General features: G+C 41.7%; 1 protein-coding gene across 1 annotated transcript in view; it reads right to left on the bottom strand.

The window, feature by feature from the left end:
• Positions 1–25,657, bottom strand: part of bmp1a (bone morphogenetic protein 1a) — a 30,785-nt gene extending 5,128 nt beyond the window's left edge. Inside the window, exons 1-13 of the mRNA XM_030737776.1 lie at positions 24,859–25,657; positions 14,463–14,576; positions 11,551–11,667; positions 10,920–11,037; positions 9,366–9,544; positions 9,046–9,151; positions 4,615–4,739; positions 2,828–2,943; positions 2,567–2,669; positions 2,083–2,199; positions 1,574–1,719; positions 1,262–1,457; positions 891–1,016 (exon numbers count right to left, since the gene is read on the bottom strand). Coding sequence (XP_030593636.1) covers positions 891–1,016; positions 1,262–1,457; positions 1,574–1,719; positions 2,083–2,199; positions 2,567–2,669; positions 2,828–2,943; positions 4,615–4,739; positions 9,046–9,151; positions 9,366–9,544; positions 10,920–11,037; positions 11,551–11,667; positions 14,463–14,576; positions 24,859–25,003 — 1,708 coding nt within the window. The 5' untranslated portion in view covers positions 25,004–25,657. The remainder of the gene's footprint in view (positions 1–890; positions 1,017–1,261; positions 1,458–1,573; positions 1,720–2,082; positions 2,200–2,566; positions 2,670–2,827; positions 2,944–4,614; positions 4,740–9,045; positions 9,152–9,365; positions 9,545–10,919; positions 11,038–11,550; positions 11,668–14,462; positions 14,577–24,858) is intronic.
• Positions 25,658–26,869: the final 1,212 nt, after the last annotated feature.

Raw genomic sequence — 26,869 nt, 5'->3', positions numbered from 1 at the left:
TCCTCTGAAAAATGTGATTAGTGCCTGACCTTTCCCCTAAAGCTCTGTAGTAGCAACACAGTATACAACACAACAACAGCAGCTGGCAATACACATTAGATCACCTGGCTATTCTTAGTTAATTTGCACTGTCAGTCCTTACCAACTAAAACAAATGCTGTGCTGACACATGGTCTTTGAAGTTATTCCATGTGTTGAAATCCAGGAATAATACTGCTGCACAGTATCTAGCCATATAAAGCACAGGGTTATTGTTCATTTTAACCCAATTTTAAAGCTGGTGTAAAATATTTAAATGTATCTTTTTTTTTTTCTTTGACAGTATATTCTTGTACAAAACAGCACTGGCTGCAAGCTTCATGTGAAAATGTTGCACACATGCAAATGTGAATGCATATCCTTATATTGAGAGTGAATTATTAGTATGCATTATTTTATTCTTAACATATTAACAGGAGAACTATATTCAACCTTTTGTAATTGTTTTTCTAAGATTGCTTTACTTCAGTTTAATGCATCTGTCTTTAATTTTGGGGTCCATTAATTCAACATCAGCGCAACATTTGCACACACAGCAAAGATGGGTAGCTGGTAGACTTCCTGCAGAGGCATAAAGGGACTTAATGGTAATTTTGTGCAGCTGTGTGTTCTAGCATTTGGATCTTAAACAACAACATATAATTTGAGGTAAAATAAAGCTTGCATTGTTGTTACACAAATCCCAGAAAAGGCCGTGCCTGGCCAGCACAACCATTAATACTGGGATCTTTTCTGGCTGTTAGGAGTAGGCCTGACTGTACTTATTGTATTTGGGTGGCTAACTCTGTAAAGTGCTTTAGCATGTAAATGACATGGTGAGCAGGACTGGTGACTTTTCTCCCTGTACTTACCCTCACAGCTGCGCTTGTCAGCAGCCAGCTCATAGCCTGGGTCACAGGCACACTTGTAGCTGCCTAGTGTGTTGACACAGCGTTGCTCACAGCGACCATTGTCTGGCTTGGAGCACTCATCCATCTCTGAAAACACAAAGATATGGCCCTTTTAGCTGGCCCCCCTGACTCGGGGGCTTACAAGAGAAAACCCTCCAAAACAACAGCAGATCCAGGCAAAGAGGGTCGCACAGAACACAAAGGTGCAAGAAGAACAAGTATATATGAAATAAACTTAAAAAGGTCATGACCTACAGAGTGAATGCTGGAACATGAAACATATTCAGATGTTCACATCCTCTTCTAGAAGTTATCAGCACTTAAAATTTCACCTTTGAAGAAGTTTGCAGCAAAGCCGGCCTTGTTGACAGAGCCATCTGAGACAAATTTCATCCACAGATGGTTTGAGCTCGTTTTTATGTCATCTGGCTTGTCATAGCCGCAGAAGCGGCCCAGCAGAGGACTGCTCTCTGAAATCCCATCACGCACTTCTAGATAGTCATATGCACAGCTGTCATGTCTCTCAATCTAAAGAAAAGACGAAGATTTGGTGTTCAAAAGGGGAGAAATTATCCATAAAATCCAGAAGAAAGCATAAACATTATTGGATTAAAAAAAATGTTTTAAATGGATTTGTATCTTACCTCAAAAGACTGGAAGGTAAGGCCTACATGGAAGCCCTGAGCTACAGAGATCTTCCATACGCACACTTTGTTGGGCCTGTAGTCATCGGGGTAGTTGGGAGACTGGATTTGGCCATTGTCCTTCTTCACCTCCCCACCACAGATGGCTGCATGTGACAGTAAAAACAACACTGAGCTATTTCATAGCTATATCATCAGTACTTTCCCTCGGAAAAATAATGTGCTCACTGTTGATTCACTGATTTATGCACTGGGGATTAGCCGAAATGCCTTCACACACACACACGCACACACACATCTTCCCTTTGCACAGTCTGCAAACAATAGAGCTGAATGTGAAGCCTGGCCAAAATCTGATTAATGCAGCATAAAATGCTTGACACATCAGCAGTAGGAGAGCCAGAAACTTTGGATTTTTGCTGCAGCTTCTATGCACATTGCTGGATGTGTGAATGCTCCATGCGTTCAACATGCATAGGAATAGAGGGGCACGAAGGGGGACAGGTTACCTTCATAAACAGCAGAGAAACCTTTTCCCACCCAGTTACTGCTGCTGCGGAACTCAATCCACAACCGGCTGTCGGTGGAGATGATTGGCTCGGGCAGCTTATCGCCACAGAAACGACCTGGGACACAGGTGAAGACACAAAAACAAAGATTTGATCCTCACAGCACCTGTGATAGCACTGAAATCCCTCTGAACTTCACCAACACAAAACACATTGCACCCATCAAAATTCTGCCTTCAGTTTACACATCTGAACACAAAACCTGCACCCAGCTGTTACTTGTAGCAGTTGTTGGTTTTCCTACTGACAGTAAACTACCTTAAAATGCCTTCCTATGATAATAAACTGAATATCTTTTATTTATTTTTTAAAAACACAAAAGTTAGCAAGGAGGAATCTGATGATCTATTGGCAAATTAATCAAGAAAATAACCATTCAGATTTGCTGTTTGTTAGTTGCTCTTCTAGTTCAGTTACAACTGACCTTTGAGTGGTGCCTTCCTCCAGTATCCATCTCTGATCTCCACATGGTCATACCAACACAAGTGACTCCTGTACAGATCCATGGAGGTGAAGTTCAAAATGATCTTAAAAAAAAAAAGAAGAGATAAGAAAAAAACCAAGAAAGTATGATTACTGGCACAGCAGGGGCCACAGATCACACATTGCTGAAACATCAGCATAAGTCCATGATCCTGCTTAAAGGCATCTCAAATTTGATCTGACACTTTCCATAAGCTCGTACCTTCTCCCCCGGTGTGACTGATATTCTCCAGATGCAGTGCATGTAGGCCGAGTATCCATTTGGGAATCCAGGAGAGGAGAAGTTCCCGCTGCTGTCCTGCAGACTGTCTCCACATCCTGTGCACAAACACACAACTGCATGTAAGGCCTGATGCGCTGCCAATCAGTCTCTGTCCGAAATCACCTAAGCCACTAAAAACAACTCTGAAGTAAATCCCCAGAAACTTGACTGTGGAGACAGATGCTTGATGCTAGAATTATAAGACTCAATGTGAAGTAAAGGGCAGCGCTTTCATGTTCAAAGGCACATCTGCTGATAATATTCCGCCACAACCCCACGTCTCACCCGTCCCCTCCCCCACCTACTCCAGATGATGATCACACAAAGGAAACAGAGTGTGAGACACTTTCTCTGAGCATCCTCTGAAAATAAACCTGGCCCTCTATAAATAACCCAGCCCTCTAGAGGATGTGATGCATTATGTACGTGTTGCCAGTGAAAAGAAAAGAGAAAAAAAACAAATAAATAAAACAACCTTTAGTTTGACTGGCAAAACTAAGTGTGTGACGACTGATTTCAAACAATACACAGCCTCGGAGAACGACTGTGCGAGGCTCCAGCCAACTGGGGGAGAGATTCTTTAATTAAGGCAGCGAGGAAATATTGGAGGGTTGATTGGCATCTTCAGCTGTCCATCTTGAGCAGCGTTTATGCATTTACAATTACCACTGTCTTATTTTTACCTTGAGATTCATTTAGTAGCTGCTAAGAAAACACTCTCCTTTCCTGTTTGTGTTCAAAGCAAGAAAACAAAAAAACTCAAAAGTAAGATGAAAAAAAAAAAAAAAGATGACCCCTGAGCTTCAAGCTGTGTGTAATAACGCTTTGCACAGATCTGCCAATCCTGAGCCATTAACTAACACTCAGGCACACTTTTGGGATGACAAACGCTCCCAGGAATGCTGCTTGAATGGGAGATCCGTGGCTCTTTAAGAATTTTTTTTTTTTTTCCAAGAACACGTGGAGAGACTCACTACCTCATCCCCCCGCAGCGTGTGCCACATCATCCAGTCTTCCTCAGGAGACAGAGACTGTCGTGATGAAAGAGACAGAACACTTGCACCGATACATGCAGATCCATTTAAAACGTTCACCTCTGCTCTAAAAACCACACTGGATGATCCACTGTGGTGACCAAGCACTATGTTTACTCATTCAAACTGACTGCTCAGCTATCCCGGCTTGACCTACAATTAACTGTCTGACACCAAATGTATTCAGCAGAAGGCTCTTCTTCAATGTACATCTGTTATTGCTATGAATTCTGTTCATTTCAACAGCATCGAATTCTCTCTCCTCTCTGGAAGAGTAAACACACAGAAAGGTTCAGAAAATTACCAGGATTACATAACTCTTTAGTGTATAGCCGCGTGGTTTACATTGTTGGGAGTAAACACTCGTGTCTGCACATCACGGCTTGTACAGTCGTTTTGGTTATTGTCTTCACAAGACCAGCTGTTCTTTTGCATCTATCTGGGAAAACAGAATGACTAACTTCCTGTCCCTGGGTAGTGTTTACACTCCTCCCTGGTTGGGAGTCTGGTACGCTATAGCTAAGGAATCGCGCCACATCAATCGTAGATGTGCACAGCATAAGCTGCATCTGCGGAGGGAGACCTCTCTCTCTCTCTCTCTCTCCCCCTCTTTCTCAGGGGTTATGTTGCACACACATGCAAAAATAGACAAGAAAAACCCATGGCAGATGAGAGCTGTCATTTTGGCCTTACTGGAGCATTTGTAGAGTTTGCGTGCCTGTGCAATATCCCCTTTGCTAAGTCTGGTTCTTTGGCCAATGGGTGGTCGCACTCCATTCACATCGTAGCGTGGCAGGATGGTGTCCAGGAAGATGCCTCTGTAATTCAAAGAGAGAGAGCAAGAGACTGATGTTAATGTTGCATAAAACCCAGACTGCATGTGCACAGTCCTGTAGACTATTCCAGCATGCACACATGCCACAAAACGTGTTTGCTCACAGATTAAGCAACTTGCCATCAATCAGTGCAGTTCAATCACTGTCAACATTAACTAAAGAATTAAGAGTTCTACATAGCAAGTTGAAAGGGATTACTGACAAGTCTTAAAGCCAGAAAAAAAAAAAAAAAGTGGTTTTTAGTGTTTTGCAGAAAAATTGAGCAAATCCAACTACCAGACAAGAGACACATGGAGAGCTCATTCTCATGTTCACTTTGGATTAGCATTTAAACCGAGATTCAGGACATCAAAATACATTTTGCTAAAGATAAAATGTCCAAATGTGAAATGCCACATCTAATGGTCTTCCAGCTGAAAAAGTATAAAGCTTGTAACGAGACGGCACCAGTAAAACTGAACCATGAAGGCTTTTTACCTGCTGTCAACCTCAGAATGAGAATGCTCACCCACACCCATGTGGACACAAGAGTGCTTTCATTACGATAAAGATCCAGCCGCTTGTCCTATAAGAAACTACCTAATTAAGATGGCTATCAAACCTCTATCTATGAATAACCCCACTTTTGATAATGTAACTAGTCAGTATGAGCTTTGGCATACTTTTCCATTTGACCCTTGCTCACTCTCTAATGAGGTTCATTAAAATCATGATACCATCGGGAAATGTTTCCTTGACTTTTACTCAACATACTGTATGTTCAGTGTCCACATGTGTGCGCCCAGGCTTTGAATCTCTCTGTACTACTCTGCAATTCTTTCAGATCTACTCATGTCTTTGATACGGGACTGCTGCTGCACTTCATAGTCTTTCTTTAAGGCTGAGGTCGCATGGTCTGTTTTAGAGGTTAATGCTGAGATAATTTTTCACACACTCTCTCTCACACACACACTTACTTCTGTCCTACAGATGGACCCAAAGCTAAGAGCTTAAGCCCTTCTCCAGAGTTACTGGGAATTCAAAATGAATTGCATAAGCTGTGGAGGCAGGGACATGAACATCGGCCACATACTTGATAAAAATCCAAAACGAAAACCATAAAATAAATGAAATTAAGTAAAACATCTGCAAATCTTAAAAAAAAAAAAAAAAAAAAAAAAACATAAAAAAAAAAAATGACAGGACAGAACAGTTAGTCCAGGAACACTCCTTTTTAGAAAGCTGCCTCACTTGACACTTTACTAGTTTATCATCTTCATTTTTCTGTAAGTATTGGCAAGAAATGGCCTGGCTCCCCGGCTGTTCCCATGGTGACATGCCTATCAACGCCAGGCATGTGCAAACAGAGCAGCCTGAGCTAACAGTTTAGACTCTGCCTGTCTGCGAGCTTCCAGGAGCCCGTATGCTGGCTGTTGGTTTAAAAAAGTACAAAAAAAAAAAAAAAAATGCCACTCCAGCCGGTGTCAGAAAAGACAAAAGGGTACACTGGCAGGTCTCTATTTGAGCTGGCATTGCTCCATGCACCCGTCCTGAAAAAAAAAAAAAATCTCTTGAGCAAAAGGAGGGGGAAGGCAGAGCTGTGGGTCGGGTAACACACCCCAGACAAAAAGCATGGGATCAGCTCTGCTTGTCCCCAGGAGACACAGCAAAACATCAAGACAAGCCATGAAATCTTCCGAACAACACCCGCGGCAAAGGCCCTGGCTTCCCACGGTGATTTACTGTAAAACACAGAGCAAACACACTGGCTAACAATGGGCTAACAAAGAAGGACACTGGCACAGGTAAATCAGCCAATCAGCGCTAAAGAGAAAGTGCTTGGAATGACTTGTGAAAAGCCAACAGGAGCCCCTCGTCCGCTAATACAGCTCTGTGAAACATTCCCCGGCAGTGGCAGCCACTGCTCCTCATTTCTAAGCATCCTTTTTGATCAGAGGACTTTGGATAGGAACAGAGTCAGAGTTGGACTGAAAACAGATCAGGATGGATTACCCCCACATAAATATACCTCATTGTGCACCCAGCTGTAGGGCATACTACAAATTTATAAGATTAAGAGCCTAAGTCCAAATCATGACCTGGGAGTGACCACAGCTAAATGGACATGTGCTGAACCCATTGAAATCCAATTAGATAAAACCATTCTGTAAAAAAAAAAAAAAAAGCCCTCTTTCAATAAAGAGTCAATTTAAAAGCTTCAGTGAAATGAAGACAAAAGTTTACAGTAAGGAGGAGTACATATGTCTCAGCTTCACTCTGTGCAATGTGCATTCTTGATGCACGGGGCCAGACAGGAATTTCTGTGCACTGGCCTACATCCAGCCTCAGCCTCTGTTTAGACAAAGATTCCCTCTCCGCTTCCCAGTATCTGTTTGCTGCAAGAGAATGGCAGCTATCTGGGGAAGAGGCCACTGCACAGAGAGAGAGTAACCCCGGGCATGGGAGAGCCAGTGGTGGGGAATATAAAAAATACATGCATGTACACAACTGAGAGAAGGGCTAAGTAAGAACAGCCAACAGCTGGTTCTTATATCAGACTGAGGTAGTAATGATTATAGTCTGGGTTTACTCATTTTTTGATTTAACTTTTGGTGCCCAGAGATCACATTACACCCACACTGACTTAACTTACTGACTTACTACTTACAACTATTCCTGCTAGATGGAGGGACTGCTCTGCACACAAAACCCAAGTCATATCCCGCACATGACATCAGGAGATGGCCACGATATCCACATGCCTGCAAAGCACGGCTGTCACAGCTTTCAAAAATAATTTAACGTACATGGCCAAGTTGTCATGAAGCCACTTGCAGTAAGCATAGTGCTGCTTTTGTAATTATAATAATGAATCAGCAGCTGAATCAGAGTCAAATATTCCCAAGAGGTCTATTTTGGCTTTGCAGTCACCCAGATGGTAAAAAATACTCAAAATTAACCACAGCCAAAGATGACTAGATTAAGAACCCAGGCTGACTCGTGTTTGTCATGTACCCTTTTTTTTTTCCCCCCTAGTAGGCTCCTTCATCCAACATTGTAACTTCCCTCTGACGTGCTAAGTAACATCACAACATCTGGCAGGACTTCCCGTAGAATACAACAGGGAGTAAAGAATGAGGTCAGCTGATGACAAATTTAAGCATCACTAAGAATACAAACAGTTCTTTTGCAAGCACAAGTTTTTCTCAGCAACAGATTTAATGCCAAACTTTCAGCTGGTTCTCAGCGATGCTTCTTACTGACGTTGCTGTCCCAAGTCTATGATGCATATAGTCTGGAATCATGTCAAATTTAGTCTGCCAAGCATTAAAAGGAAAGAAAATGTTTATTCCTTACCATATGTAGATGGTTATTAGGCACCAAGTGTGCCAAAAACACTGTTCAAAACACTAGAGTGATATAAAGATGCTAAAATGCTCCACACCTCCAAAATGTAGGTCTCTGCGGCAGCCTTGGGTGACATCATTTGTTCCATCATGAAAATCTCTTCAAAGATGTCTTAGGACTGTGATGAGGTGGTTTATGGATGAAACCTCAACTTTTACGAGACGCTTCGCACAACCTTGAAGGTGGTGTCCATAAATGTTGTTATGATGAAGCAGGGCTACTGTTGCTGAGCTAGCTGCTTTACCGAGGCTGCTACTACACGAAAAGCAGCAGGAAACAAAGAGAGGAGTCTTAATTTAAAACAGGCAGTGTGGAAGAGCTGCCATATCCCAGACAAACACTTTTACTACACCTTCAAATATTCAGATCTCACTTCATCTCACTTCATTATGAATTATGAAATACAGCGTGTCTATTGCCATACTGCTAATTCAGCAAAAGCCTAAATTAAGTCTAAATGATACTATTTTCAATGTCGCAGGTAAAACCTATAAACAAAGACCACAGACCAGTTTAAAGTCATCCAGTCAGGGTCTGAAATGGAACCAGACATCCAACTGCTGGAACTGTGCCACTGCTGTTTCTGCTGTAGATTTTTGTAGACCGTGTTGTATTTGCTGGTGTATGTATTTAACTTTCTGGTAAAGAGGCTAATTAATTAATTAATTTTGTTAAAAAAATTATTTCTTCTTTTCAAGAACTGGAATTCGTGTCACATTACTCAGTGGCTGCTCACAGACAGAACTGGTGCATTACACATCAGTGCGGTCATGAAACATGGAAATGGAAAATGAGATGACGGGTTAAATGAGCAGAGTCGGAAAGGGTTCAGTCTGACTCGCTCAAAGACTAGTTCTCGTGTCTGGGGCTTACGGAGGTGAACTTTGGTTTTGGCTCCTACCTGGAGAATGTATTTCTGGCGTAGTGCATGATACTGTCAAAGTCGTAGACTTCTCCCAAAGAATCCACCTCCCCCGGCTCCATCTTCAAGAAGTTATACTCCTGTCCTGTAGAAGAAGATAAATATAGACTCTCAGGATTGGTTTCATATGTGGTTCAACAGTACTGAAAACACTAATAGAAATCTGCAAGTTTGGGGTGTTTTATTCTTAGCTCAGACTGTGTGATTTATTGTGTGACTCTTATTAATTTTGTCAAACTCTCTCTTTCACCTACACACACATTATTGCTGAGGGATCGCTGAGAGGCCTGAGGTCTTACCTGGTTGGATGTTGTCCCTGATAATGCTGACGTGATCATCTCGATCAGGCCGCGTGTGTTCGTGCCAGAACCCAATAACGTGACCTAATTCATGCACCACAATGCCAAACTTGTCACAGTTTTTCCCTATGGATATGGCCTGGGGCCCCCCTCCGCGGCGACCCACATAGGAGCAGCACCTATGAAACAGCAAGCAGACACACATGCAAACACAGAGATGTAGTGTGTAAGTCAAAACACCGACTAGATTTTATGCTTCACTTAATTTAAAAAAAAAAGAAAAAGAAAAGAGGAAGTGAGTGGAAAAAAGGGAGGTTAGCAAGGAGAGAATAAAGGCTCTGTCATATACAATAACTAATATTTCAGTTATTGAGAAATCACCTCAATAACTCTAATCTGTTTTATAGTTGACACATGAGTCTACGCATACAGGAGTGACATTCATTCATCTGTCTACTAGTGTAAACGCTGAGAGTGAATGTGGAAGCTGGCTGGCTGCAGCGCTCCATCTCAGTGTGACATGAAAGGTTCAGTGTGGGAGACTGCAGGATGGGCACACACATAATGGCTCTGTGGGCCAGACAGCCGCTCTCTAATTACAGCGAGCCAAGTCAGGCTCTCCTGAGACACGCCTTGAACTTTGCACAGGACAGATGGGGGCTTGCTGAATATGCAGCAGAGTCAAGCATTCCCACTGCTAACCACTGCTGCCTGTGTGGATAATGTCATCCTTGTTGCTCCAGAGGCCAGCTACCAGGCTAAAAATGGCTTTAAACAGTTGGCTAGAAAAAGTTCAATTCCACGCGCTGCGTCCTTTTTTCTGTTAGTGTTGAATGATACAAATCAGCGGGAGGGGTACATTTTGAGTAATGACATAATGGTATCCGGCTGTGAGGGTGATGTGCCCCCCTGGAAACCTCTTTAATAACTCTAACAGCTCTGACCTTCTTTTCTCAAAATCCCAAATTAATAGGTTGCACTGGTTTGCATTCCCCAACACCAAATGTTTTTTAATGAAAAACTGTTTCACAATGACTTAAAATAAATAAATAAATAAATAAGAGCCCTGCACATCCAAACAGGTTGTCAATAGTCGCTTAGCAACGAGAGCCACCACCAGCACTTCCCCTGCATATCTGTTTAAAGAGAAATGCTGAGTGGACACTGAGCGCGACTTCAGCAGAGTGCAGCAAACAGGGTTATAGAGAGGCTGAGGAAGTCTCTCTCCTGGTGTCCTGTCCTGCACACCGTGTATGACATAAGTGCTCAGTGACTGATGCAGTGCAATGATGAGGCACAGGAATTTCCTGGCCACCGAATGGCTTGCTCTTTCAGGACTGGCAGGGGGAGCAGAAAGAAAAACAAAACAAAACAGAATTTCGACTGACTGCAGAGAGACTGCAAAGACAGGATGAACAATGATGAAACTACGCTGAGCAGGAAGCAGGGAAAAGTATTAGGGAGCTAAATAATTAGCTGCAGAGGCTGAACAGAAACAGGCCATTGTTCAGCTCCTACTGTACATGTGGGGAGCTTAAAACCCCACTGACTCACCCACATGGTCGGTAGGTGAAGACAATATAGCTCTCCTCGGTCGTCTTCTCTATAAAGGTCACACAGGTGTGCTTCTCCCAGTGCCGCATGGCTTGGCGGAATATAGCCCGCTGGCTGCCTGAAAGGGATGTCAGAGAGGGTGAGAAAACACAGTCAAACAGCATTTCATGGAAGAATGGAGATGAATAGAAACACACAGAACAGACAGGGCTTATAAAGTAAAAATCATCCCAAGCTGAAAATGTGCTTTTCACCTTGTTAACCACCATAATACGCATGCAATTTAGAGAGTTCCTTAAGCTTATAATTCTTAGGTCGAGAATTCAATATTCCCTTTGCGTTTTAATAAAATCCCCCATCACAACTACAAGCCTATAAATTTTAAGGTGATGTAACAAGATCACACATTACCACAGTGTGATTTTTATTTTTCAGCAACATCCCCTTTCAGAAATTAATGCTGATTTCTAGGAGCAAGACACTCTTCAAGGTACCATGTACTTAAAGTAATTTTACAGACATCCAGTATTGTTTTAGAGATTATGGCTTCTGATGATTCATGACTTTAAATGAACACTGTTGATTATGTTTACCACATCTGTCATACGTGAGTACATTAAATGTTACTTACCACTAAAATTACCACTGATGACATAAGGAATGACACCTTCAGGCCAAATGCGCTCTGGTCTGGATGTGGCAGCTCTTTTCCTGCGGTGTGCACCTTGCCTGCTTTGATGGTTTGAGCCTGAGGATTTTGCCCGAACAGGAGACAAAACACAGATGATTCAGTGCATTTATGGGCCTGACAGAACATCCGTTTCTCCAGTATTTACACAGAGATAATAAGCTGCACCTCCTTAGCTCCTTAGAAGACAAATTCCGCTTTTATTCCAAAACCAAAAGGTCTTTCTTCCCGGCTTGAAGGCAGTTATATTATTACTGGTTGGTTATTAAAAAACTAATTTAGGAAATTACAATAATTCCATCAAAAGACATTTGTTCAAATAACGTTGTACTTCTCGTTGCACACTGAATGAATTTTTATTAAAGCTGAGTCTTTTCTTCTTTCAAATTAATTTTAATGTCAGTCATCCACACACATAAATGCTACCATGGAGACTAAGCCCCCCCACCTAAACTTGATTATAATTAAAGAAACATCCATATGTGAACCTGTTTGCAGAACAGACATTAGAGGATTCAAGTGCATAACACAAACAAAAGCCACCACAAGTGGATTCAAGGTTAGTTGATGGATTAAATGATGCCTCTTTGTAAAAAAAACAAAAAAAACCCCCAAAAAACAAAACAAATGGTAACAGTTTATCTCATGATACAGTTGCTGTTGTGGTTTTAATTAGGAGCTTTCAATCTGTATTAGGACACCAATTTAACTCACACAATACAGCAAACAAGGTGCTAATGATTTATAATTTAACAGGCAAAAAAAAAAATGTTTTTAACAAGAAATACCATCAGCATGTTCCCTTGTATTTGTTACCACATTCACATACTAATAATTCTAAGAAAGTGTGACATTAAAATGATCTAAATATTGACTTTGGATAACATGCTGTGTTGCAAAATCATACAAAATCCCCCCTTTTAAAAAAGCAGAAGTTACTCCTTTCCTTGAGGGAGGCTGACTAAATCTGTAGGAGTGAGATTACTGAGAATTTCTGAGAAAGACCTTTAAATCTATGCTGTATGTGAATTTAATGGGTGTGTTGGGATGAAGAACCAGTTTTATATGAGCTGTTGTAACTTTACATTGTTCTTTTATTTGGCTAAATCCTTTAGCATTTAATGTATTATAGAGAGCTGGGGCAATATACATACAGTTTGCAGATAAAGGCTCATTTCACTCAGTTTTTCCATTTTGCAGCAAAGGCGTGTAAAATAAATATGTCATTACTGTGAGTTCTATTGAGGAAATATTGCAGAATCCACTTGATATAGGGATGTGTGTCCCTGTCCAGAAATGTATTAAGACTGATGTAACATCTATTAGAAAACACCTATTAGCATGCCGACATCTGTGCCTTGTGGTTGAGGTACAAACAAACATTACCTACTTCCTAGATGTACATTTATGAAAAACCTGATTGGGATACTTCACTCAGATGACCCTAATGAAGGCCTGAAGCTGAAAAAAAACAGGCGCTGGTTATCGTTTCATAGCTATACTTGAAACTGTGCGACTTGCCCATCTTCTCTTAGTATATTTGATTAAAATGCACGCCATAGTTTGCAGCACGCTATTTAATTTGCTGGAACAATGTGTTCTGTTGAATTTCAGTCCACAGGAGTAAATCTTAGCAGCCTGGCGAGATCAATTAACACGTACACTTGTGCATGTGTTGTGGAAAAGGCTGATAACAGCCAAATCTACTCAGTTAACTGATAAGAAGTGCTGGGGAGACAAAACTTGTGCAAGATGTGCTAATTAAAATAAAATGATTAAATCTATCATTTTCATTCATAGTTACACAGGGAATGTTCTGGGGTTTTTTTTGTTTTTTTTAGGTCAAAGGCTTTAACCGAAAACAAAGTACACAAGATATTTAATGCGACCTTTACGGTGACCTGACAAGTGGGAAAAATGAAATTATCTTGACTACAAATTAGGATCGACGCCTGTGCAGGGCAATCAGGTATTAATACTGAAGCGTGCAGCCCGAGGCACCAAACGTTGCCGTGAAAGTTGCTCAGACTTGATGCGTTTTTAAAAACAACCATTTTGTGCAATACCATAGTACACAGTGTGTTTCTCCATTTTGAGCTATACATTTCCACTACATAACAACTGAATCTGCTGGGACTAACCATCTTAAGTATACAGATGGTTATTAAAAGGTGTGCGAGTACTCGCAGTCTGCTTGTTTCATTCATGAGTCGTGAGTCTCGTATTAATTCCCTGCCTCGGGTCAAAATTTATCCTAAAAACCAAACCAACTCTGGTGAACCTCCTAAGCAGCTGAAATTTATTTATAATCCTCTCAAGTGTTCGCTTTTCTCTGCGCGCTCATTATAACTTGAACAAATGGCAAATGGACACTGATCAAGCGCACAACAACGTAGATACGCTTGTTGATTCATGTTCCTGCTGACTCACAGCGGTTGCTTAAATTGCGCTTTTCTCTTTGAGAACATAAACTTAACAAAGCCCCGCAATCATTCTTGAACATGATGCTACAGGTGTAGCAATGCAGTGATATCATGAGAGTTGTAGGCATCAACCTTTGAAGCTCATTGAAAGAAAGAAAAAAAAAAAAAAAAAAGCTGCCTTCTGGCAGGTGCTGCTGCCGCTGACTCAGTTCGAGAGGTTGGAGTGATTTTACAGTCGTAGTGTTGGCACAAAATGCCTTTGTATGTAATGATCGCCCAGACAGACACCAACAATGTGGGATCCTTGTTCATTTGTTTTATTACAAATGTATCTAGACTGACAATATAAACCACTTTGCCTCTATGCCACAATAAGTACATTTTACCTCATTGTAACCTTGGCGGTTATGCCTTTTTGTCTGTTGTCCTTACCTGTGTTTGTGCGATTAACAACCTGGACAGTTCTCGCTGCCAGATCTATTATTCTATCCACTTTAAACAATCGCAGGTCCTCCTCGTCCAGAGCAATGTCTCCCAAAAAGGCAGCTGCAACAGACAAACAGAGACAGCACATGTCAGACTGTGTGTAAGGCAATCCCACAATATGAAGCATCCGTTTGCACTGTCCTGTAGCCTCAAGCTTTTCCTGCTGCTCAGACTGGGAAGCCCAGCCAAAACCTTTGAGCAAGGTCCTTAAGATGAAACACACACATGAAAATATATATTTCACTGCTTTCTGGACTCTGGCTCCGTTTACCCTTTCTTTGCAGTGAAATACAAGTAGAGTTGTGAAACAGAAGCATGTAAGTTTGGATAACAGGAAGGCTGCCTTGTATTAACCCAGTTACAAGACAGAAATCAAAACAACAGAGTGAATATGGCTTGTGCAATGCACAGAGTGTGAACTCAGTAACCTACTGACATGATTTATGGAAACAAGTCGAGTCCGGACGGTAACAAAACGTACTGGGCCGCGGCACACTCGGATAGTTAATGGAAGCTATCAAATAGGTTACAATGGGACACTGACATTGGCTTGATGGAGTAATATGGGGCACCTTGAACAAGTAATAGCTCTTTAATGGGGCCAAGGAGAAAGAAAAATAACTAAACAGTCCCACTTGATGAGGAATGTGCTTTATTAGATTTTTTTTTTCCTAAGATGTCCTGTTGCTAGAAGTCCTCTCTGCAGAGACTGGGTGCTCGGTTTTACGGGCTTTTAACACCAGCACATTTCCGGAATTTATAGCCAGGCCTGTATGCAGGAGCTGAGAAGGGGAGGGGGGCATTTCTGGAGAAGGCAAAGGGTCTGCACTGTAATCTACTGCTAACCAGGAGATGACAACTGGAGGAGGAGGAGATTCTGTCCCAAATGTAGTTTTGAATAGGGAAGGCAGCTGTGGGGCGGAAAGAAAATGACAGCCTTCTGCATGCTTGTTTGGTAGGTTAGTGTGATGGAGGTGGAGACCAACCCCTCAGGGGCAAGAACCCCAGAGAACCATTAAAATGCAGAGTAAATGGGAGGGATTTACAGTGGCCGTGTTTGTCAGAAGTTTCAGGTTGTGATCTTAAGTCAGTCGCTCCAATGCAAGGTGTCCTTACTGTGAAATGCACTAGAAACTCATTTTGTGTTGTTATTCTGAGCTCAGATTTTTTTTTTTTTTTGGCTTTCTTTAAATAAAAAACAAAAGCTTCCCCAAAAATGACATTTTATTTCCTGTACTTGAAAGTTTTGCCGAGGTCTGAGACAAGAGAGAAGGGGATTAAAGCACAACAGTGAGACAAAAGAAAACCCCCACTTGGCTCTGGCATTCAGAGGAGTATTATTGAAACAATCTGGAGCTGGCTTTGGTAGATGCAGGCTGGTTTTCACCCTGAAGGTCTTACAAGGATACACAGCAGAATGACTTAATTAGAGGCTAATGACACAATAGGAAAAGGTGTTGGTCACAGCTGGCATGGCAGGGCATGCAAAGAGGAATCCAGAGGTCAAAGTATCCTCTAATTTGTGCCAGCAACAAAAAAAACAAAAAAAACACAGACTGCCTAAATCTGAGAGACAAAACAGACCTCTTAGAATCAGGACTCATACTGACAGCGACTGCCAAAAGCACTACTGTTAAGAGACAGCAACCAGATGTTATGCAGTGCAGGACAAACAGATTTGATGACAAAAGGACATTTTTTTTTTTTTTTACTTTTATCTTCAGATTATTTGATTCCCAGAACTGAGTGCTGAAAAGAACAGAGAGTACTTGAAGAATACAATTCCAAATTGTTGTTATATAAGACAACAAAGAATGTATACAAACACTTGTTTTCCCTCTATACTGAAGCAGAAATATTTAAACAACTGGACAATCCGTCCTTTCACGTGTAACAAATATTACTGCATATTATGTGAAAGCAGTGATCAAAAACCGACGTGCGGGCTTTCTCCCACCCCCATGCAGTTCACAGAGGGCTGCGCTCTCTCTGAGTCCCAATCATCCACAACTGTTCTGGAGACAGGCCGGTTAATCCGCAGTGTCATTGTTCTCAGACAACAGTGGAGAATGAAGTGAGCAAATGCACAGCCCGGTGGCATTATGAACTCATTTCCCCCAGGCGCAGCAGTCGTCCTGGAGACGCTGTTGCAGGTTTATGGAAAGACTCTCAGGGATTGTGAATTAATCCCCTTGTCTCCTGGCTTTAATTATCCACAGACACACGGTTTTAGGATTCTTTTGTATACAACTCTGGGCTGGGAATGAGGACAGGCTGTGGAGAAAGGTGATAAACTTGCGTGGAAACAGAGCGCTGACATGATGTAAAGTACAAACACAGTGAGATGGCAGATTACAACCAAATTAGTATGGCAGATGGCAAGTGATCACCACAGAGTACAGTGCTGCATCACTTTCCAAACATTTTTCATTACCTAAATGACAACAGCTGCAACTAGAATAATATTATTAATATCTATGCAGAATAGTTAGGTAAATGCAGTGTGGTTTCTCTATCACTTTTTGTCAAAGAAACTAAATAACTCGGTGCAGATCTGTGTATGTGCATATATATAAATTAAAAAAATGACATCTGATGAAGTCCGACTTCCCCCCATCTTTTTTTTTTTCTTTTTAAGTTAATCTAAACCATCCTAATCCTTCTCATCTTGGACTGCCCCCTCCCATCAATCAGCGTATCCAGTCAGATTACACATGAGACTTCAATCAAATTAATCCCATTGATTCGTGTAATGCCCTAGCCTCGACCTCTACAGTGTCAAATACTCCTGAACTATTCCCATAAATCTCCTTCCGTGAATATCAGACCACGACATCTGCCACTGAAACCTGCACAAACATCAATACTAAGCCTAAACAGGCACTAAAATCAGCCTATATTTAGAAGGCCAGCTCCATTCAGAGCCCAGGGTTTACAGCATTTCCCCATACTGTATGTGACCCAATGATTGTGGATGGAGAAAGGGCTGGCTAATATGCAAGCATGGAATGCATCACAATACCCCGGCACCACCTTTCACCACTGTGTTTGCTAACAAATGCTGCAATTTGAATTCCAATAGGGGTCAGTGGTATATTGAGTTAAGGAAATTACCATCTGATGAGCGTGCATCACTAAGTTTTCCCTGGGTACATGTGCGCACACACACACACACACACACACACACACACACACACACACACACACACACACACACACACACACACACACACACACACACACACACACACACACACACACACACACACACAGCTATTGTCTCTTTAACCACTGTTTAAAACTGAAGCACAAAAAAAAAGAAAAGAAAAATAGTCAGGTAGAAAAGTCAGTGCACCATGAAAATTGAGAGACTAAAGAATGATGGGCATTATGCAGGTCAGCTGTCCATTGTAAAAACACCAGCTGTTTTTTTTTTTTTTGTCCGCAAAAGCTTACCTTGACATTTCCTAACACTGCAATTTGAGCACAAGGCATGAGAAAGAAAAACTGCATATCTGCAGTATGCTCACTTAAAAAAAAAAAAAAAAAAAAGACTAACAAACGTGTAATTAGAAGCGAGCTTCTGACGAAGTCACAAACTGCTGCTTGAGATTCAAGCAATTATTTTCCAATAAAAGCTTGATGTCTCATTGCCCACAGCTGCGATCAAGCCCGAGTTGCTGTCATCACCCTGCAGCTTCTATCATATTGACAGAGGGGCTTCAGTTGCAAAGGGCACACAGCGAGAGACTGCCTCCCCTTTAACATTTCACACTCCATCAAGCCCATTAGCAGATTGGATTTCCCAGCTCATCCCTGCCACTGATTACTGATACACCCTACAACCGGTCGAACTACCTCTAATGACTCATCACCTCGCCAACATTTGTCTTTTTTCCCCCCTTTTCCTTTTCTTTTTTTAATGTCAGCTCTACACACTACTTGAGCTCCTTGCACAGATGAATAATTCAGCGGCAGACCGCGAGGATCCTCACCTTTGACAAAATGTATTTTCACCATCCAGGCTCAATATTTCTGGTTTGGACTGCTCTTTGCTCACACCGTTTCGTGTGAGGTTTTCTCAGAACAGATGTGCAAAGGAAAGTTTAAATGAGTTTGTGGGTGAACTTAATCTGGGAGTAATCTTTAACTCATCACTTTCCATAAATAATAGCCATCTGCAGCTAAAGAACGCACCTTTAGCATTCATTACAGGTGGGGGGGAAAGAGGAAAAACAATTCTTTCACATGAACAGTAACACAGCACAGATGAATTGTTTAGGGAAAACTGAACAATGAAGGGGAAACTGTTGGAGTGCTCATCATTCCAGGCCAATTAGGTATCATTTGAACGACTTGAATGAGTATTTGCAAAGCATTCAGGCCCTGTACTGGCCCTTGGCTTTAATGTAATGCAAGATTAGTTATTACTTAGCTCTGACGACAAACATATTGTTCCAACTAAAGCCCAGAGATCACGCCTATAGATTGGCTCCCTAATCACTTGAACCCTGCGGAGAGAGAAGTGGCAGAGAAGTGGCGGGGGCTCTTTAATGTAAAAACAAACACTCAGTGTGGGCTCGGCTATACAGCCTACATTCCATGATAAAAGAAAAGCATCTGCTTAAGTGTTGCTTGAGGGCCTTGTCTTGAAGTTCAACAGGCAGCCCCATCACCCCAAAGCAGGAGTCAGGGATAGAGCTGGATAATGAGCGGCATCTGTTCTAAACTGCCATTTTCAGCCACTCGGATTTTAAAAAGATACAATATCCTTAGAAACAGTATGGCAGCATGTAGCTGGTGAACATTTTTATGACAGATTTTACAGTGAATCTACATAATTGTTAATCTTTATGAAAAGACAAAAGCATCAAAAATATACAGCAAGGCTATTTTAAATGAATGAGTCACAGTCAGATGCCAAAGGTGAGGGGCGACGGAAATGCCGTAACTCTGTTGACAGCGACAAATTTTTCATGAGCAGAAAGCAGACTGCGGCGAACACACCTTGGCCCCTTCATGAATAGCTTGCACTAACCTCACCTGAGATGGTGTGGCACAGTAAGACCGGCCTGCCCTAAATCTTGCTGCCGTGATTTCTCTTGGCACAAGGTGAATGACCTAGTCTGTGTGGAGTGTTTTGGCCAGTCAGAGTGAAATGGAAGAAAACTACTTGCATAAGTGAGGGCACAAGAAGAAAGGGGTGTAGAGGATGACCTGTCTGCAGCTGAGGCCACAGCAGCAAAAAAAAAAAAAAAAAGCTCAAATGCAGAAGCCTCTGAGGATTTTGAGCTACAGCAAACAACCTTCTGTTTGGCTATTTGGGGAAATGATCCATAATAACTTCTCAGCATTTTGTAACTCAAGTGGTCTGAGGGGGAATCTGGACTCCTGCACTTTCTCCAGGCTCTGTTTTTAGGCTGAAGAAAGCCTAGCAGGGATTGGAGACTTTGGCCAATCACAGGTCGTTTCATACCTAAAGTCCAATTAATGTCCGATGCAAATGAGTCGAAGATTCAACCTAATAAAAAAATAAAAAAATGAATAAAACCATGTCTGCAGTGCACGTGTGAAAGCGGCTTTCATTTTAGACCCGTGCCATATGACGCGTGAGCATGTGCCAATGCTCAGAGCAGAGTGGGGAGAGCTGCAGGAGAACTGTTGTCTATTTTCAAATTGCATTTGTACATTTCTCCCTGCTGCAGTTTTAATGTGCACAACGGTCAGCCCACTCAGACAATGCTGTCACAGAGTATTTAGTAGATTAAGACGTCTGCTTCATGAATGAATGCATGCATTCAGCCAGTGACTACTTTTCCGATTATCATCTAAGCAGAGAAGACAACAAAAGTATGACTGATTTTCATCCATTTTTCATTCTGAAAATGAGTGGAGCTAATCTCAGTGGGTTGTTAGAGTCTTAAATGTTTTCCTGGGATGCTGCCAAGTTAGGACTTCTGCAAACTAAGGAATTTTCCACTGGTTAACTCCTAAATAGAAGGCATAACTTCAGCTTTGTTGCACTGTTGGATTAAATCAGTACATATCCTCCCCCCCGGTACAGTAATGAGTCGTCTAACCTTTGTTAATGTTAACATTTTTTAAAAACATTTTTCAACTTAACTAGGGGAGATTGGCTCGTGTGAACAACTTACTAAGTTGACTTTGAATATGAGGAAACAAAATAGTCCACAGCCTGCTCACTCAGCCATACTCAGAATTAAGAGTGGATCAGAATATTAGTAGCATTATATGAAGTCCTCTTGCAATGATACACTGGTGCCAAATTATTATTTTTTAATTGAAACTCCTAAAATGCATTTCCCAGACTTGACTAGGCCAACCAGAGTCACTACTTCATGGCTCCTCATGATGGTACTTGAGGGTAAAGGTGGGTTAAGTGAAAGGAAGGAAACTAACTTGCTGGGAAAAAGAAACACCCAGGGGGAGGAGGGGGTGGTAAGCAGCATGGGAAAGCAGAGATAATTGAATTGACTAATTATGAAATTGAATGATGACACACACACACACACACACACACACACACACACACACACACACACACACACACACACACACACACACACACACACACACACACACACACAGACAGAGAGATACCACAGTACAGTGAACAGGTAAATCCCTGCCTTTGGCCTTTAAGAGTATTTTCTTCTTCTTCAGTAACAGATACTGGGAGCTATTGTAGAAGGCTGTCATGTAACGCATCAAGTAGCTGTATCACAACACTTATCAGAAGTCAAAATACTGAGATGGCATCATACCGAACTGTGATTTCCAACCCTACTTTACAAACATCTGGATGGGACCCATTCAGTTTCAAGCAGACAATTTCACACACGTATCAAAAAAAAAAAAAAAAATCCTGACACTGAAGAACTGTGTGAAGCAAGGACAGCTCTACAGAGGACAAGCACACACTCCTACTGGCTGTAAGCATTTTCCTGGGCGGAAGCAGCAGAACATAAAAATGCTGACCTCTAGCCACAGAAAGCGATCAGATTGACTCATGGTGATGCGCTTGAAAAATGAGAAAAGGAGAAAAATCAATAATCCAAAAATCATCCTTGGTGCCTAAAGACACAAGCCTGGGGTTTTTCTAGAATGAATGTCTCTGATACATTAACTCAGTGAGGAGGAGTGAGGAGATCTTGGACATTTTGCTGCTTAGTAGGAAGAAGAGAAGCAGGTGGGTGTTGAAAGAGATGCAGACTGGGAGGGTTAGAAAGAGTGGGAGTTCGTACTTGTGACCATCTCCCAAACACACGTCTGCAGACCTGCCCTGCTCGCACTCGTGACACTTCGGACAAACTGTAGTGCCAAATAATGATAACATCCTGACCCAGATAAACACGGGTCATCACTGGGGATTACCAAGCAATGAGACATTTCTTTTATTTGTCAATATTTTTTTTAAAAAACAAAACAAAACACGTAAGTAAAATCCCTGGAAATAGGAACAGCATCGTCAGTGTTTCGTCAGTTTACGGCTGAGTATCAGAGTTATTAGTGTCCGGTTGATCCATACTAGAGATCCGCTATGAGCACTTGAATGACTCACAGCAAACAGGAAAGCAAAAACGGGAAGGAACATAGTTATGATCTGTACATGAGACATGGTTCGATCACCAGTCTTTGTCATATTTACGTACAATAACAGCACAGTCTTTACATTTTCATCACTCCTCTTCTTTGGGGGAAAAGTGGAGGGGAAAAAAAAAAAAGAGACAGTTTGGTAACTAAAAGTAGGAGGACTGAATTCTGTTGTATAACTGTCTGACACATCAGAGACAGTCAAATGCTAAAAATCAGTAAGCACTTCCAGGACTTTAGAGGTCACTGTGACTGAAGCCAACTCTCTGTATCTGTAACCTGAATACTTTTACCAGATGGAAAATGCAATCTGTTCAAACTTCCCCAAAGGGATTTGGCAAGACAGTGAGCTCAGAGTACAAAGAAAGAATTAAAAAAAATAAATAAATAAATAACACACACATTATAATGACAACTCAGATATTCTTTGGCAAGAAAATGGAAAAATTATGCAGGTCTCACCACAGGCAGAAGCAGCACAAATACAGTATACAACAGAAGTATGTACACCCCTGTGAAATATGCCCAGTGAAGTATTTGCTTCATGATAAATTAAATAAAATTAATAGCTTAGATATTAAAAATACAGGTCTCATTCTGCCTTTGGAGAAAATTTCAGCTCCTCTTTGATTGAGGGGTCCACGCTGCTTTACCTTTCTCTTAAAAACACCCCAAAAAGGTGCTCCACTGGATTCAAGTCAAGCGACACACTTGGACAGGCCATCATTTTCACTCTTTTTTTTTTTTTAACTTTAATTTTGGCAGAGGGTTTTGGATCATCACCATACTGGAATATTTGTCTGTTCCCAGGCTTCTGGAGACTGGGAGACAGTATTTTAGTGTATCCACAGGCTGTTTTTCCTTCACAGCAACACTCAAGCAGTTCAGTGCCATTGCAATCCCACCTCCTTCACTGTACACCAGTCCGTGCTGGAACGCACCCAGTCTGAGCTGGACTAATTGATTTTGGTCGGACCAAAGATACACTCCCAATATTAATCAGGCTTCTCTTTATCTTCTTTAGCTAAGCTTAATCTTGGGATTTTTTTTTGTCAAAGAGCAATCAAGGATTTTTTTTTTTTTTTTTTTTATTTCTTGTAAGCCATCTATAGAAGTTATCATACGATATCCTTTACTTTGTGAGCTGTCAAACAAACCGATTTCCACTGATAATCCCCGTGCCAACTCCGAAGCACTCGTCCTTTTGTTTTTCAGAGCCAAATTGTGCAAGCAGAGGACTGTGTGTGCCCGTGGGGTCATTTTAGGAGGACGGCCACTGCAACTCTTATTAGTGGGACTACGGCCTGTGCCTCCTGATTTCTGCTGCAACTGCTTTTTACTTGGTAACTGATCTTCCTGTAGGTTTTTCCCCCCAATCTGTGCCAAATCTTGGAATCAGATTGTTCAATTCACAGACATGCAGAAAGCCAGGGCCCATAGTTCATTTTTCACAGCAGCCATTTTGACATGTAACACAAGGTAAGCACAGGTCAAACTGATGAAATCTGAATTATGCTTCATTTAGGGTCACGGCCATCCCAGTGAGCCAAACCAGGGCTTTTACCCATCTAAATGGAACAAGACCACAGTGAGTTCTATCAGTTATACCTATGGTAACCCTGCAAGGACATGTCAAAATGGCTGCTGTGAAAAGTTCTGCTATTCAGGTCATTTTATAAAATATTTTTAAGGAAATGCGACTAAGTGGAAATCAGAGTTGTGCTGAATTTGTTTCAGCAATTACACAATGTTTAACTTTTGTGTGAGTGCTCACAGATCTGAGAAGCTCTGCTGCATTATTGAGCTTCACTTTGGGAGCTTGCGTTTAGTTTACAGTATGAATACTCATACGTAATGAAATTAAAGTACTGTAAAATTATTCATCTTTTTTTTTTTTTTTTAGGTGTTGTTGTAGAGGCTGACTTCTGCTCTGTGCTGTATTTATACCTTTAACAATTAAAGACAACCGCCAGCATAAACATACGTGCACAAATATCTAAACTCGACTGTACTCTACTTTCTCCCCTCCTCCACTTTGTTTTAAGTGGCCGAGCAAACAACCGGTAGGGAGAAAACCAAAAAAAAAAAAAAAAAACACAAAAACAGGAGATCTGTGCACTGACAAAAGCGGCCAGCAAGGGAGAAGAAGTCTTCAAATCCAACTGCAGAAATCCTTTGTTTTACCCACCAGCACTGACTTTTCTCTCTTTTTTTTTTTTTTTTGATATAACAGAGCAGACAGCCTGCAGGAACGATCTGATCACATCCTGAAGTGTGAGTGCAAACAGCAGGCTGCAACTTTTACACGGAAAAATACCCCCCCCCCCCAAAAAAAACCCAAAACAAAACACCCCCCCCCCTCCTCACACACAACTTTCCATGTGTCGTGAAATGCATTCAGAAACCCCTTTAACCGATGCCTTTTTAATCCCTACAATCCACGCAGCCGCTCTCTGAGCCGAGTTCCGCTGTGTGCGCCTCAGATGTTTCAAACTGCAAAAAACTATGTCACTTAGTACAAAACAACCGCACATAATGTTCCCCCAAGCCTTTTAAAAACTACATCCACTACTGTCATGTCTTTAAAAGCGCTTCTTTGGCCGCTCTCTGCCGGCTCCACGTAGATTCGTGGCGTTTTTTTCCCCCCTCCACAGAAATATGTTTTTTTTTTTTTTTTTTTTTTTTTAAATCACATACAGTACTGCAAATAAACGGGTTCAAATCTCACCAGCTTTACAGGGATCCTTATAGTCGATCGTCTCTGATGTGGCAGTGGGCTCCACATAGTAGCCTGGATCGATCGCGTCCAAATCGATCGCCAATATCACGCCAAGACATGATAGAAGAAACAAACACCTCGCCGAGAGATCCATGTTTGTGGAGGGGAGACGGCGAAAGGCGAGGGATAAAGGTAGAGGGAAAGAGAGGGACAGAGGGAAAAGAGAGACAGAGAAGTGAGAAAGAGAAAGAGTGAGAGAAAATGGGAGGTTTTTCTTTTCTTTTTTTCTTTCTTTCTTTTTTTTGGTCGGGGGGGACGAGATCCCTTTGGAGGGCGGGTTTTAAATCCAGCCTCTCTCCGGTGTTTTCTTGGCTCTGGGGGCAGTGATTTCTCTCCTCCAGCCGGAGCTTCGGGCTAGTGCGGAGTACTGCCCGAGAAACTTTGGCGATATGGCTGCCCCGCAGGGGCGGAGAAAATCCCCAATTACCAGCGACGCACGTGTGAATTTTTATTGTTACCTTGTCGGTGCGTGAAGAGCGCGTGAGAGACAAGAAACTGGTCCGCTGGGAATGTCTCTTTGTGAGGAATTAATATTGTGATGGTAGTTTCCCCTCTGCTTTGCCCTATTAACGGCCATAGATCTAAAATTCAATATAAATCGACCAAAGTATTATTTATCTCCCCGGAAAAAGCGCTCTGTAAATATTACAAACCACCAGTTTAAAAAAGTTCGACTACACTTTGCGCGTAAATTCTTTTTTTTGGGGCTCGTTTTACACTTTGACTTGTCCGCTCTCTCTGCGCTCTTACTTCCACTAGCGCGAAACAGATCAGCAGAAACGTGCGCAATTATTTAGACGCGCACACGCGCGAACGGCCGCCCACTCGCACTGTCACGTGCACGCGCGGGCAAACAAACAGACGTGCTCGACGCTCCCGGAGTCGAGTCACAGAAGTGATTAGCGCGCCACCTGTTGGTAATGTTACGGGACTCATTTACGCAGGTTACACAGATTCAAGAGAGCTAATAAATTAATTAATTAAAAAAAAAACATAAACATAGAGGACAGCCTGAGTTTCCAACACTGACAAAAATGCCAGTCATAAGTCAAAATTTAGGGTCAAGTATCTTAAAATTTCGACTTGACTTCTGTTATCAAAATTCTGAGAAAATAACTTGAAATTTTGGATGCCATTTTTTCAGTAGCAGAAACAAGCTTCCATACATAAGGTCTCACAGCAAGATTAACCTTAATCCTAGCAACAAGGTAGCCTTTATTTCACAGGTGCTTTATTCTATCAATGCAAATCTGATCCACTTTGTCAATCCATGGCTGTAGTGATTTAAAAAAATATAAATTCAAACTGGAGTCCATAGACAAACCAGTTTTCTACTTATCCCCTTTTCTTGAGTTCATGTTTGATGGTAATAGTTTGTTGCTTACACAAATTAATAATTAAACCCAATACTGCTGATTTTCTCCTGCATTGTTCAGGCCCTCTACATAAATATCTGTATCTTTGCAGATACCCGTACTCGTTATATATTTGTACCTGTACGTACATCCGGCTTGCAGTTAAGTCTTATGCCTTAACAAATAGCCACATCAAGTAAAACACTGGACTCAAAAATGAAACATGTCTGAAAGATGATAAAGCTGAACTGCAGAAGTGACTGGATAGCAAGATTTCACATGGATCGCTTCAACAGGGACTATTGGGGATGAGGAGGAAATGCCAGCAACTGCTGTTGTCTAACTGGGATCCGTCATGCTGTCTAATGTATACAAAGGATTATACAAGAAAGAAGGGAGACATTCCTATCTGTGTCTTATCTGACTGCTGGAGATGGAATTTAGACAAGATGTCTACTGCAATAAGTGGGCTGTATTTATGCTGCCGCTGTAAACAGCAGTGCAACTATCACGCATCACAGCGAGCTTCTCCATAATATTTTGAACGAGAGGGGAGTTTCTCAGCTTGCTCAATGCCACAAGTGTTTAGCACACAAGACCAAATA

The sequence above is a fragment of the Archocentrus centrarchus genome, chromosome 9 (genome assembly GCF_007364275.1).
Source record: "Archocentrus centrarchus isolate MPI-CPG fArcCen1 chromosome 9, fArcCen1, whole genome shotgun sequence".
Classification (NCBI taxonomy): Eukaryota; Metazoa; Chordata; class Actinopteri; order Cichliformes; family Cichlidae; genus Archocentrus; species Archocentrus centrarchus.
The sequence above is the reverse complement of the archived record's forward strand: the minus strand, read 5'-3'. Positions and strand labels throughout refer to the sequence as shown.